Raw genomic sequence first — 13,826 nt, 5'->3', positions numbered from 1 at the left:
TTGATATTGGGGCTGGGCGGTGCTCTGATAAAGTATCTGATGAGCTGTCTTGACAGAATTGTGAGATTCAAGCGGGTTTCTGAGAATAATACAAACAACATTTATTAAGTGGTTGGTAATCCAGTAGTATGAAACAGAAAGAAAGTCGCCAGATGAGAATGGAGTCATGAATCTGAGGAGACCGGAGCTAGCGAGATCGATCTAGTCCCCGAGGACCCCGCGCTGTATTGTGCATGGGGCGCAAATGCCCCGCGCTGGAGAACGGCGACGTTAATCCCTGTCGCTGCCAGGGACGCATCCCGAATGTTTGGGATAATACCTCACCTAACCCAAGCTTACTTACCAAGCCATTTTCATCCGCATGACTCCCAACTGCAAGGAAACGGACGTGCTTTCTCGTGTTTCTGCTCTCAGATGTATGCTCTGCCTTTTCAGCATGAGGATGCAACTTAAAAAAGTGCCGCCATTGTGAGAGGTGGGTGTGTTACACAGCTTTGCTACGTTTGAGGATGGCGACTCATCGCGGGTTAAAGGCTAGCTGTTTACGTTGTTGAATGTGAAGGAAAGCGTAGCACGCGGTATTTCGACCTTGGGGAAAGTCTCGGTGAGAAGCTGAGGAGGACGCATCATCTGAGTCAACGCCGAGTGTAGACACAGTCAGTCAGCCATTCTACCTTGAACGAACATCTAACACTCGATAGAATATTCCTGATGGTTCCAGGGCCCACAAGTGATTATGGTCGACCATGAACTTAGTGTGTTGGTGTACGGCTCTAATATTACCCGCGGGAAAAGTAGACGTGTGTGGTCATTTCACTGATAATCTCAGGTGTGGCCCGGGGAGCCTTTTCGGAGACAACCGCCGAATCCCACGACTCAAGCGGGGTCGCACCCCGTCCGGAGGGCGTCAGGTAACCGCCCACCACAACCAAAGTCCTGATCCCGGCGTCGGAAGTCCCATTGATTTTGTCGCCCACGCCCTCGCGACACGTCTCATCCCAATTTCAATCTCAATCCCAATCTCGATCTCAAATATCTTACTTGAGCAGACACCCGTCAAAGCCTTAGTGTCCTACCCAGCTGTCTCACTTTCGATCAACTGGGCTTTCGGAAATTCTCCCGTCAGACACATTAGGACCTACACACACTCATAGCAAGGCCGAGCCGTTCATCGTGAGCAGAATAGAGGACGAGAGCCATGGCCGACCTATCGACCTGCCTTCCCCTAACCCGGGCTTCCGTCGTCGAAGCCCACAAGCTCGTCAAGCCGCACGTCCACTACACCCCCGTCCTCACCAACAAGACGCTCACGGCGTTGGCTTCGACGCCGCGGACACCCGAGGACCTCAAGGGCACGAAATGGGAAGGGCGCACGCCGGCCAAGCCCGTGCTCCGGCTGTGGTTCAAGTGCGAGAATCTGCAGCGCATCGGCGCCTTCAAGGTCCGCGGTGCGTTCCACGCCGTGGAGAGGTTGAAGCAGGAGCCTGGGTGGGCCGAGGGCGGCGGTAAAGAGAAGGGTGTTGTTACGCATAGCTCAGGTATGATAATACCACTCTGGTTTCCCTCTCAGTGAACGAACGAACGAAGAGAACTATCTGAGTGCGTACTTTTTTGATTTCAGCAGAATCTACTAACAACACCATCAGGAAATCACGCTCAAGCCCTGGCTCTCGCCGCCAGAGAAAGCGGCATCCCAGCACACATCGTCATGCCGGACATCTCCCCGCCCAACAAGATCGCCGCGACGCGCGGCTACGGCGCCAACGTCGTCTTCAGCGGCAGCACCAGCGTCGAGCGCGAGGCCGTCGCCGACCGCATCATCTCCGAGACGGGCGCCCGCCTCGTACCGCCCTACGACCACCCGGACATCATGCTAGGCCAAGGCACGATGGGCCTCGAGCTGCAGGAGCAGGTGCGCGATCTCCTGGCCGCGGGCCACTCTGCCGAGAACCCGACGTTCAACTCTACTGGCCTTCCTGTGGCTGCTGTGTCCGATGGTGACGGGGAAGAGAAGAAGAAGACGCCGGGTCTGGACGCGATCATGACGCCCTGCGGAGGGGGCGGCATGCTCTCCGGCGTAGCGCTCAGCTGCGAGGGGACGGGGATCCGGGTATTCGGCGCGGAACCCGAGTTCCAGGGCGCCGACGACTGCAAGCGCGGCTTCGAGACAGGGAAGCGTGTCGAGAGCGTAAAGACGCTGACGGTCGCCGACGGCCTGCGGACGCCCGTGGGCAAGCACCCGTGGTCCGTCATTTACGAGCGCCGGCTGGTGGAGAATATGTACAGCGTGTCCGAGGAGGAGATCAAGGCGGCGACGAAGCTCGTGTTTGAGCGGTTCAAGCTCGTGGTCGAGCCGAGCGGTGCGGTGCCGCTTGCCGTGGCGCTGTTTAACGAGGATTTCAGGGCTATGGTGGAAAAGGAGGCTGGCGAGGAGGGTTGGGACTTGGGGTTGGTTTTTAGTGGTGGCAATATGGCGTTGGAGGGGCTCATGAAGATTTTTGCGGCGTGATTTACCTGGAGGTTGTTTGAGTAGAGGTTGATGGATAGAGTTGTGTTCAGGATGAGCTTCTGGGGATGATTCCTAAGTTCTCATTCTTGGGTTTTCAACTAAGGGATGGGGCTTTGGAACCTGGTTCATCAGGCAAGACTTCTTATGGCAAATAAACATATGACAGCACGTTTGTCTATGATGTTTCTTTATTCATTCGAAAAAGGACACTCTTGTGTCCCTCCTGTCTACCCGATCGATCTCAAGCTGGCATTCACTGAGCTTGTTCCTTGCGTAATTCCAAAGCCCTGTTATTCTCTTCTTTATGGCACGGATCGCATAAATAGGGAACCAACCGACCGTTCATACTCAATTTTCATCACAATGGAACACGGTCTTGGGCTGGAGGACTCAGTGCACAAGTCTGTTTCTAGTATTGGCCATATCCCTATAAACGTACAAAAAGTCATATCAACTTGCAACCTAAGTGCAAAATCAATTAAGGTCGCTTTACTATTACGCACCGGTTCTCCGTTACGTAGTACACGACGAATACAGCCCTCAAAGCAAGAGAGTGAGTACTTTCCTCTCTACCCGTTCGCTCTCTTATATATACATAGAAAATACGGCCAGCGAACTATAAAAGTACCTGGAGTTATTGCCCGTTCGTTCTCTCTTACGTAGTATACAGCGAATACAACTGGCGAATTGGAAAAGCAAATCAGGAACGGGATAGTTTTATTTCGAGATTAGTTGTCAAAGCTTAGGCATTTATAAAGTTACTCTCACTCTCCAAGACCGGAGCCCCCAATACAACTTGCTGCATGACCCGATTCCTGCTTAACCCCACTGTGAGCGTTTGTCGTGGGTAGTATAAACTACAAGTTCCTGTCCACTAATACTTCTTTTTAACTTTCCAGCCACCTCTTTAAAGTAAAAAAATGTGGAAGGTTTGTTCTGAGGTTAGTTGTTGGGGCTCTCAATGGGTGTTTGTGAAGTTGCTCTTACTCTCCAAGACCCGAGACCCGATATAGCTGGCTATATAGTGCGCTCTTAACTCAACCCCGTTATGTGCGTCTGTCATAGTGAGTGTAAACTACAAAGTCCTTTTCTTAGAGGCTTTGTTTTTCCTTTCTAGCCGCCTCTCTCAAGTATAAAAAGAGTGAATTGCCTCGTCGCTCCTGAAGTAGGTATCTTAAACTTCATGCAGTGCCCACAATGCCGGTTATGCACGGTGGCGGCGGTTGATACTTTAAAGAGAAAGAAGCGTAAAGAGCTAAGGCATTGTAGTTACTTTATTCCTTTATTATAGCCCTTGCCGGAGCTGTTAGTCTCATTGCGCTTCTTAATAAGGACATAAGGAGGGCCATAATAGTCTTACCCTCGTCGGACTTGAGATTGCACTCGGCTGGTATAACCGACTTATCAACGCAGCCGTATCAATGCACGATACGTACGTGAACGAACGTGAAGCATAGTAAAGAGATGTATCCTGATAGTTGAGGACTATCTTGGAAGCACTAGATCAGAGGAGCCCAAGTATCCGCCCTAGTAGCATGAGCACCAAATGGGGTACCAAATGAACTAACTACTAGCAGTACCCGCAGAACGAGAGCCATAAGGATCCAGAGCCTCCATGGCTTTCTGCTCTCTTTTATTGAGACACAAGACGTTCTGCTTCCTCCTAAGACAGCGCGACACGTGATCTAGAGCACAAACCAATGAGTAAACTTCCCCTTTCCTGAGATGCGTAATCTGTGACGGTGATCCTCCATGCCTAAGTTATCCCTTTCTCCTCTATTAATAATAGTCCAAAACATGAATTCGATCTGTAGACAAAAACAACACGAGGATCTCAAGCATAAGTCAATGAATGAAGTGCACCCGTTTCCAAGATACGCACCGTCGGCGACGTGCACGTAATTCTCTACAGAAAAGTCATTCCTCTCCCCTCATTTCAGAGCATAGCACACCAGGAGCTTCTCCGAGCTAGGTCTCATGCATCGAGCACACATGGATAGAACAGAACATGCCCCTCCCAGGACGTACACCATCAATGACACCCACGTAATTGTGTCATAAAATAAGAAAGAGCAAGGTAACTAGCTATCGAAGAACGACCTACGAGCCACGAAAAATTGCCTTGCTTCTTCTCCTCCTTGCTTGAGGCAATATAAACAGTGGTTTTCCTTCTTCTCATGACCACTTACCTAGACATACATTCAAGATACACGGTAACGAATACGTACACATAGATACACAAAACCCTCGCTTATCTAATACTAGCCATTTCGCTTCAACGTATTCGCCCGCGAACGTCGCCAGGGCTGGAAACGAGGTATAAGAGACGCCTTGGATACAGCCTTGTTCTTTTTCCTTCAGAAAAGAACAAAAACGTAAAGCCAGGAAAACTAAGAGCAACGAGGGGTCTAGCACTCCAAGACGACGGAAGGTGAGTTCATATCCCCTGAAACAGGCAATCGGCGTCTACCGCACGCAGATCTTATTTTGCTTCTTCTAAACGTGACCGTGGAAGACAGCATAGTCTTAAACAACGTTACTCAGAACTTCCAAAGAGTTCTAAAATCTGCTCAGCATGGCTAAATGGGATGAGAACCGATCTGAATTTTGGATTCTTTAATAGTCTGATTGAAGTAGTTGTGACAAACTTCCTCTTATAACTCCCCAAACCAATACCCGACTCTACCTCACAAAAATCAGAGTCTGTACGTCTCCAAAACACGCTTTGCAATCCCGCAAATCGCTTGCCACCCACTTGTCTCAACCCCTTCCACTATAGCCCCTTAACCTTGCCTACGCCCGCCGGTGCTCATCAGCGTGATCTTCTGCTTCTTCTTCTTTCCCTTACCGGCTCCTCCCGATCCACCGCCGCCATTACTGCTGCTACTAGCTGCCCCAAAGGCCGTACTACTGCTAGAGGGACCGGACTCCGTCACACCCAAAGCCTCCATCTGGAAAGAAAGCTCCTGAGGTCCCCACAAATCTTCATCCTTGAGCCACCCGTCATCAAGTTGACGCATTGAAACCGGGGCGAGCTCTGGTGAGCCAGGCACAACAGAGGTGCCCCACACAGTTTTCTGCGTGGAAGGACTCGTAGAAATGGTTGCGAGATGCTCGAAACCTGGTCGCGGATCGGGCGGCGTAGCATTGGCGTGGCTTGATAGGGGTTGGAACTCTTCCAAGTTCAACGCAGGAACGTGATCCTCTTCGATCGGTCCATAGTCACGTCGCATAGCCGCGGTGCTCTTGAACTGGGCAGCCTCAATCCTTTCGGATTGAAGCCTCTCACGTTCTTCCTGTACGGCCTTGTCGCGATTCCGCTTTCTTCGCCGGCCGATCTCATCAGCGAACTTCTCGAGGACATCAGCCGACACAATGTCTGTCCAATCGCATTCCAAAAAACTGATTCGGCAACCATACGGAAGATGACCCAGATACTTGGCCCGCTTTCTCTGCACCTCATCTAGGACATGGCCTGTTGAAATGTGCTCGACGCGAGGCAGCAACGTAGATGGAAATGCAGAGAAGTCGCCATATTTCGTCTTGAGAATACGTATATCGAGAGCTGATAGGTAGAGATGCGGCTGTGATGAGTAGAAGTAGAAGTCAGGCTGAACAGTCTTGTTCTGATTGCCCAGCTTCTTATTTGGCAGCATGGAATCGTTCCTGCCAAGATCTTGAACCTTCTCCTTCGCCGCATCAATGGCCCGGATCGCTTTCTTGGTCCATTCGTCGTCGTCGTGGTAAAGAAGTTGGTCCTCGGTGCCTTGTTTGCGCAGCGCCTCAATCTCTTCGTTGAATTGCTCTAGCATGTAGTCTCCAGTTCCCTTCATGATCCTGGCGTAATCTAGAACATTGGCTGCAAAGTGCCAGGGCACGTCATCTGACACGTTGAGCGCGTCAGAACCATTCTCCCAAGGCAATGCGAGGGTCGACTTGGATGTCCGGGCCATAAGGCGTAGCACAACGTCATCGCCAACTCGCGGCAGAGGGCTCTCCTGTCCTGCGTAGAAACGCACGGGCCGTGTCTCGTGAAGGTAGACGCTGTCTTCGCAGAGCGGGCATTTCTTCCACCTTGCACCTTTGCCATGCTTCGAGTCCTCATCTGTCGAGTTCATAAACCGAATCAGACATGGGAGGCAGAAAATATGACCGCACTTTGCCATTCGTGGCGCCACCGGCTCTGACAGACAGATCGGGCAACTAGCCCCCTGCGACTCGGACGAGGCCAAAATCTGCAGGACGTTATTCCAATCGATATGAACATCGGCGTCAGCCGCTTGGCTAGCGTAATTGCCTTCTGGTGAGACAACAAATCTGTAATTCGCATGCACGTATCTCGCCTTGTCTACGGCGTGGTGTCCCGAACCAGGTCCCCAGGTCGGATTCCGTCTATAATTCCGAGCATAAGAATGATGATCCGCGTAGGCACTCGGCGGACGACTGTAGTTCAGAAGATGTGTAATTGAGGTCTGACCTCGTCGACTGTTGGCATTCCCTATGGCCCGTATCTCGGCCATGGCATCGTCATCGTCTGGGTTTGCGTGTCGGGCATCGCCAAGTCCCGGTCTTCGCTGCATCTTGTGTTGCTTCCGAGAGCCCTGACCCTTTCGGGGGGCTGCGTGAGGAAACGAAGGACTGGGTTGGGAGGGTCGGCGGTTGGATTCGAAGCTCGAGGCGACTGGACCAGGCTGAATCGAAGGCGAATGGGAAGTCGATGCTGAAAGGGACTTGCCCAAGTTGGACGGAGTCGAGCTCATATTCGGGTACCCGGTTTTCGTAAGTGAACGTGACAGAACAGCTTACCCGCTGGCGGAAGCTTTGATCGATTCAATCGGCCCCCCTTGGCCAATGTCGTGATGCAATGCGACGCGAGCGAAGGGAACGAAAGGACGGATCGGAGGTTGCCACTGCAGGCCAACTGACCCAAGGCTATCTGAACAAAAACAAGTATATCGAGGAGGAGAGAGGTAAAAGAAACTTGAACGCCCCGGCTGAGGTGCTGTGGTTAGATGAAGGGAGATGTTGAATGTAGAAGAAGACGGGGTCCAAAGTGGACGGACCCCATGAATGACGGGTGGGGATCAGGTAATCGGATGTCGAGAGGATGCCGCAGCTGTAGCAGTAACAGTACGTAGAGTCATTGGCGGGGCAAATCGAAGTTGCCGTGACGCTCTTGAGGGAAAGCTCGGCACCCGGGAGTACGTACTGGGTTGCCGAACGGCTGGAATCATCACGTGACTCGGTCCCCTCCGCCGCCGTTGGCAGTCACGACTCGAGACCTCTTGCGTGCATCAATCAGGTTGTTTCGTTTGACATGCAGAACAGCATATATGTGCCTGGCACCTGAAGCGTTATTTTGATGTGACGAATTAAAACGGCGTGTCAAGTCACAAGTTTACTCCACTGGACTCTACCTACCATTGACCTCTTCTCTGTTCCAATTACTTCATCCATATCGTCAGTAAGCAGTAGGAGATATTATATACATGCCTCAGAAGCAGTCAGCCACGGGTGTTTACTAACTCATCATATTGGCTCAATTGATCATATGCAAATTAGGTTCGAACGAGGTATTATGGTACAGGATAGTCCGATGCAGATGAGCCGTGTGAAGTACCAACAAAAGGAGCAAAACTGAAAGAGACGGCAGTCCACATCACCCTCAATTAATTCTAGAGGCCCAACAGAGATGGCCGTACTTCCAACGTCGTCGACATACAGCTGCCATGCCTCATTCTACCTCTCGAGCTCTTGCACATGCAAAGTGGACCAGGGGAATCATAGAAACGACAAACAACCCAAATACGCAGCACCCGACAAGAAAATCCACAAGAGCCGAGGCGAAAGACAATGCCTCCCATCCACATACATCCTAACGGCGAACGTTATCATCATTAAGCCGCTTATTTGCTGTGCACCTTGCTCTTGAGCTTGCCGATGAAGGCACTCAAGCGGTTCTTCTTCTTCTTCTCCGTGCCTGAAGGGCTCTCGGTGGGCTTGATGTTGCTCGGTGTCGTTGACTCGGGAACGGAGGATGGGGCCTTGGCAGGGGTGGTGGGAACTTCGGGCTCCTTGGTGGAGGTGAGGCTGGCGCCGTTGGTGGTGTGAGCACCGTTGGCACCGTTGGCCTCCTTTGTAGAGTCATCCTTGGTGACAGCAGCCTTAACCTCCTGCTTGGCAAGCTTGGCCTCCTCCTTGACGGCCTCAGTCTTGGTCTTCTCGCCCTCCTTGACTTCCTCCTTGGTCTCCTTGACCTCCTCCTTGGCAGCCTCAACCTTGGGCTTCTCGGCCTCGACCTTGGTCTCCTCACCGACGGCGGGGACAGGCTTGACCTCCTTGAGAAGCTCAGCTTCGACCTCCTTCTTCTCGATAACGGCCTCGGTGTTGGCGGCAGCCTCGGGGCTCTTGCCGGCCTCGGCGATAGACTCCTTGACGACGGTGGGGACCTCGGGGGCGACCTCTTCACGGGTCTCCTCCTTGGTCTGACCGCCGATGGCCTCCTGAACACTCACGGGCAGGCTCTCCTTGACGGGCTCAGGAAGCTGAGCAGCGGCGTCAGTGGCGGCAACGGTAGCCTGCTCAACGTGAGGAGCAGCAGCCTCGACGACAGTGTCCTTGGCGTTGATGGCAGCGGCAGCAGCGAGACCACCAACAGTGGCAGCGGTAGCAACGACGACACCAGCGGCCTCAGTCTTCTGAGTGCCGAAGCCGGCGGTGCCCTCAGAAGTCGAGGGAGCGGTGGGTACCTTCTCGAGGAGCTCATCCTCAACAACGGCCTTCTCCTGGACGGCCTCGGGGTTTGCGCTGGCCTCAGGCTCGGCGTGAGCCTTCTCCTGGCTCTCCTTGACAACGTCGGGAACCTCGGCAGTCTTGGTCTCGAGAGGAACCTCGGCAGCCAGAGCAGCGGTGGTGGATGTGGGTGCGGCGCTGTTGATGGTGGCATCTGCGGTCGCAATGGGCAAGCTAGACTCGGGGATCGTGTTGCTGGTGACCTCAGGGACGGTGGTCTCCTCCTTGGAGAGGCCGGGCAGAGCGCTCGAGTCCTCGTAACCCTCCTTGTCAAGCTTGACGTGCTCGTTGATATCGCCAGCCTTGAAAGACGCGGGAAGGGGTTCGCCGGGTGCAACGATTACGGGCTCAGCGGTAACATCTTGGGCGGGAATAGGGTTCACACCAATGAACTTGTCAAGCTCGTTGGCGGGGGTGACGGGGAAGCCGCCGGGAATGTCGGAGGGGGTAGCTTGGGGAAGCTCCTCCTTGTTCTCGATAGGCACGTCCTTGGCCAAGGCGGCGGTGGTAGATTCGGGAGTAACAGTGTTCATGACTGCGGCGGTAGTGTCCTCCTTGACGATTTGGTCGGGGGTCAGGAAGTTGTTTACGTTGCCCTCGTGATCAGGTTCTTGAGGGGCAGTGTGGTCTGTGATCCAGTTGTTGTCGACGACAAACTATAGAGGGGGAAGAGAAAGCAAGTCAGTAAAAATTGTCAACGATGACGATGTTTTTAAGCGAAATCCGGTGGGCAGCACAGCGGTGGTGCAATGGGTCCTTTGGGGGGCAGATATGACGACGCGCGGCGAACCAAGTGTGGGAGATCAGCTGGGAGCGCGATCTGGGTGTCGCCGATGGTTATAAAGGCCAGGTGAGGAAAGATAGCCCGTATCCGCCAGAACAAGAACCCAGGCAAATTGGAAGGTGGTGGTTCCTGGCGCGTTGCGCTGCCGCTTGTTCCTTGGCCGCGGGCATGGCTGTTGGTTCCTGGCCTGGGCTGGCACGGCTGGGTGGTGGTGGCCGTGGTGGTGCTTGTCCTTGTGTACCCTGGGTACCTTGGGGTGTATCCAGGTGTGTGTACCGTGTTTGGTGGCACCTAGTCTGGAAGGCTAGCCCCGAAGTTGCTAGACATTTTGGCACATTGTTGTGTGATGAAAGGTGCCATGGTCCTTGGTGGCTGCTGGTGCTGGATCCTGCCGCTCTCCGGTGTCTCTCTTCTTTCTTGCGTTGCAATTTGCGAAAAGGCCACACGCAGCTGCGAACGCGACCATGCTCGCATGGGGGACCCTGGTCAAGATTGACGCTCTTTTCGCTCCCCACAGAATACAAAAGGAGCAATGAACCTGGAAAACCTTGTTCATTGCTTTTTTGGTCCTGTGGAAAAGCGGAGCTCCCACCCGCCGCTCTGCTCGGGATCCGCCAGCCAATCTTGCCAATTGCCCACCTGGGCCACCGTCAAGCGTCAAGACTCAAGGCAACCACGCCGCTGCTGTGCTTCTGTCGCAGTAAGCTGCTGCAAGAACTGGTGGGTTTGCGTCATTCGGAGCCGGGATAGTCGGCCAGCAACAACCAACCTCCGAGACCCGCGTATGACTCTTCTTTTTCTTTCTCCAATTTACCCATTACAGCCATGTGCAGAACCAGTCTGAAATATGTTTTGCAGCCCCGATTGCGCAGGCTATACGCGGGGGGGGGGGAGCAGACAGAGCAGAAAACCCCAACGGGAAAGCAGCGGCGTTAGCGCGAAATAAGTCGACAACACAATGTGGCCGTAGGAGCAATAGTGAGAGAATTGTCGAAAAAAGACCGAAAAGACCCCAGCAGACTTTGTGTGGCTCAGCGGAGCGCGAAGCAAATTGCGTGAGGGCCAGGGGCCTGGACACGCCAAATTGCGAGATGGTGATAAAAGCCCGATCCTATGACGAGCCGCAACCGAGCTGTGGCCTGCAGCTGACGGGGAAGCTGGAACTAGAGCTGCCCTGGAGCTGGGGAGAAGCTTCCACCAGTAAATGGCCTGGCAACCCAGCCCTTTCCTTCTTCCCCCTCCAAGACGGGGGCGACAGCGATTGCGATTGATGGACAAGGGACCTGGATGGGTGCACGGATGCTGTCGCGGGCTGAGCGATGCGGCGTCGCTGCTTTCGATCGGAGTCCTTGTTCGCGCTCTCATACAACGCTCCATCGACTCCGCCGCCTGTGCTGCTGCTGGTGCTGCTGATGCTGCTGTCGTCGCTGCCCCTCCATGACCGAGAGGGTTCCCAACAATTGCGCGCCGTGATAAGGGATTCCGGAGTTGCCGTCGTGTTCGAAAAAACCGTGTGGGATGGACCAATGGTTACGTGGTACAAGAGAAAGCGCCTGAATTGGCTGGTACGAACCTTATAGTAGATCTTCTCCGATGCGTCGGCGAGTGTGACGGTCTTCTCGAAAGAGCTGCCGACCTTTTCCAACTTCTCGCTCTTAGTCCAGTTGTCGAAAGTGCCGGTAACGTAAACCTCCTCGGCCGGGTGAGCCCTACAGTGGGACGCAAAGGTTAGCAAGGTTTTTGATCCAACTGGGAGGCTTGCTTTTTCGCTGGAGACGATGCGAACGGTGCCGATGGTGGTGAGGTCGCCGCGGACGGGGCCTAAGGGCCATGTGAAAGAAAGTTTGCATTCCACATGTCCTTTGACGAAAGCATGCAAGCCAACCGCCGTCTCCAAGCGCCGGACGGTAGAGAAGCAATGCAAGGAGGGGCATTGGGATTCCGTCGCATTCCAGTAGTGATGTTCATGTAAGGGTATTGCGACTCAGAATCTAGAGGGAGATGGGCTGGCGGGGAGGGGGAAATGCGGGCGGAGTCGATGAGCATACCAGGTGAACTTGTAAGTGCCCATTGTGATGAATGTGAGGGCTGCTTCTTTTCGAAAGAGGGGCAATTGGAATTACTCGGTTCGGTGCGAGTGCCTCGTCGTCGGCAGGAACAATGTGAAAGAAAGGGCAGGTGAGGATTCGAGCTTCGAACAACAGGAAGAAGGTAGGAAGGAGAGGTTAGTTGGAAAAAAGAGGAAGAAAAAGTTGAGGGATGAGAATTGAGCGGCGGGAACCCCCAAAAATTATTGCGCGCGCGTGGCAGAGAAATAATTGCTGGGGTCGGGGGTGTGGGAAGGTGGGCGGCGCAAAAGTCGTCCGTAGTCTACGCACCTCAGTATAAGAGGAGAGGAGAGGTACGGAGTACACTACCTAAGGTGTGTAATCACTGGCGTGTGTGACTGTGAGGCGTGTGAGGTGTGTTGGTCTGAAGGTGGTTGCAGGCGCAGATGGCCCCGGCCCAATTCGACTTGACCTGAACTGACGGTGACGGGACCGTCCCTCGTTCGGCGACGCCAGCGTCCAACGTCGCGCTGAACTGGGCTGCGATGCGCTCCAAGCTGGGCTGAGTGTACATAGTGAGTCGGGTGTGTGTGTGTGAGGGGCGTGGAATCTGCGGACCGTGGACGGCGGTCTGGACGCAGTGAACGAACGGTCTGAGGTGGTCCAGTATGCAACCTTGAACTCCGTCTGCGCGCAGGCTTGGGCGCGGGCTCCACCATCAGACGTCCGCGGTGCAGTGTGAGTGTGCTTGCTCATCAGCGGTGTGTCTCTGAAATATGACGGCAACCGCATCGGTCTAGGCGCTTACACCTGATCCAACGGCCCAACGATGCCAATGATGTAGGCCGGTGTGTTAGTCCCTTTTTGCTTGTCGGTCAGTCGGTGAGAGTGAGTGGGCGGGCATTCATTCCTTAGGTTCTTCAACGGTTCATGTCTCTAGATGTTTTCTCCCGAGAAGGTCACCGTCCACCACCGTAACGCATCTCAGTCAAAGTATGGACTATTCTACGGCTCATGTCTCTGAATGAACAGACAATTGGCATTGGGTTCAAAGCGAACAACAACATGTGACTTGAGCTTTAATGACATGTCCCGAAATATCCCAAAAGTTCCGAGGGCCCGACTACGTTAGTCTCAAGGAAGGGTCGAGAAGGTGAGGCTTTGCCGTCACAGCGTCGCAGTGTCACAGAATGGGACAAGCGCAGCAGCACCTTGCCTCCTCAGCGAACTCTGAATTGGCAAGGACCAGCCAGGCATTCTGTGAATTGTCATCGGAAAGAACACCCAAGGCAAGGTACTCACTCATACCTGCCTTCGTGCCTTGAGCTACCTTACTAAGGTATCTAGGTAATTATGTACCTTACCTCGTTATTCATGAGAGGAAAGAACTACGATCCGCTCGTGCTTCCCACGTTCTTTCCTTTATCCTACGGAGTACAGATTGACAAGAACTTTGGGGAACCATAGTTACGAGGGTAATGGAAGCAGGTGAGCCTGAAGAACCCCCGCTAGGGCTGCATCTCACCTCATGTATCATGTATGTGAACCCAAAGATCTCAAGTGACTCCCAGCGATGTCGCATCCATCCACAACCACCTCTCCTTGATCCACTCAACGCCAGTAAACCAACGCCAAATCCATGATCGCGATTCGCAACAACCACCGACAAAGACCGCCTCTAGGCTCTAGCAAG

At 53.5% G+C, this 13,826-nt stretch overlaps 3 protein-coding genes across 3 annotated transcripts; 1 reads left to right on the top strand and 2 right to left on the bottom strand.

Annotated features, from left to right (window-relative positions):
• The first annotated feature begins 701 nt into the window (after nucleotides 1–701).
• BDZ83DRAFT_98740 (pyridoxal-phosphate dependent enzyme) lies at nucleotides 702–2,748 on the top strand. Its single transcript, XM_060516043.1, has 3 exons — nucleotides 702–765; nucleotides 830–1,538; nucleotides 1,647–2,748. The coding sequence occupies exons 2-3, from the start codon at nucleotides 1,199–1,201 to the stop codon at nucleotides 2,507–2,509; spliced, it is 1,203 nt and encodes a 400-aa protein (XP_060368769.1). The 5' UTR covers nucleotides 702–765; nucleotides 830–1,198; the 3' UTR covers nucleotides 2,510–2,748.
• Nucleotides 2,749–5,098: 2,350 nt separating this feature from the next.
• On the bottom strand, nucleotides 5,099–7,658 carry BDZ83DRAFT_607838 (uncharacterized protein). Its single transcript, XM_060507453.1, has one exon. The coding sequence runs from the start codon at nucleotides 7,267–7,269 to the stop codon at nucleotides 5,293–5,295; it is 1,977 nt and encodes a 658-aa protein (XP_060368768.1). The 5' UTR covers nucleotides 7,270–7,658; the 3' UTR covers nucleotides 5,099–5,292.
• Nucleotides 7,659–8,415: 757 nt separating this feature from the next.
• Nucleotides 8,416–12,156, bottom strand: BDZ83DRAFT_569906 (uncharacterized protein; the record flags this gene model as incomplete). The annotated part of the gene is made up of 4 exons (XM_060504246.1): nucleotides 8,416–8,679; nucleotides 8,746–9,957; nucleotides 11,659–11,794; nucleotides 12,134–12,156. 4 exons carry the CDS (start codon nucleotides 12,154–12,156, stop codon nucleotides 8,416–8,418), a joined length of 1,635 nt encoding a protein of 544 aa, XP_060368767.1.
• Nucleotides 12,157–13,826: the final 1,670 nt, after the last annotated feature.

This window comes from Colletotrichum acutatum (genome assembly GCF_030867785.1).
Source record: "Colletotrichum acutatum strain CBS 112980 chromosome Unknown BDZ83scaffold_15, whole genome shotgun sequence".
In the NCBI taxonomy this organism is placed as follows: Eukaryota; Fungi; Ascomycota; class Sordariomycetes; order Glomerellales; family Glomerellaceae; genus Colletotrichum; species Colletotrichum acutatum.
The sequence above is the reverse complement of the archived record's forward strand: the minus strand, read 5'-3'. Positions and strand labels throughout refer to the sequence as shown.

Excerpts from the sequence above, each read along its gene's own strand:
- BDZ83DRAFT_607838 (XM_060507453.1), bottom strand. The coding sequence starts at position 7,269 with ATGAGCTCGACTCCGTCCAACTTGGGCAAGTCCCTTTCAGCATCGACT.
- BDZ83DRAFT_98740 (XM_060516043.1), top strand. The coding sequence starts at position 1,199 with ATGGCCGACCTATCGACCTGCCTTCCCCTAACCCGGGCTTCCGTCGTC. Across the intron at positions 1,539-1,646 it reads TGTTGTTACGCATAGCTCAG|GAAATCACGCTCAAGCCCTG; the intron begins GTATGATAATAC and ends CAACACCATCAG.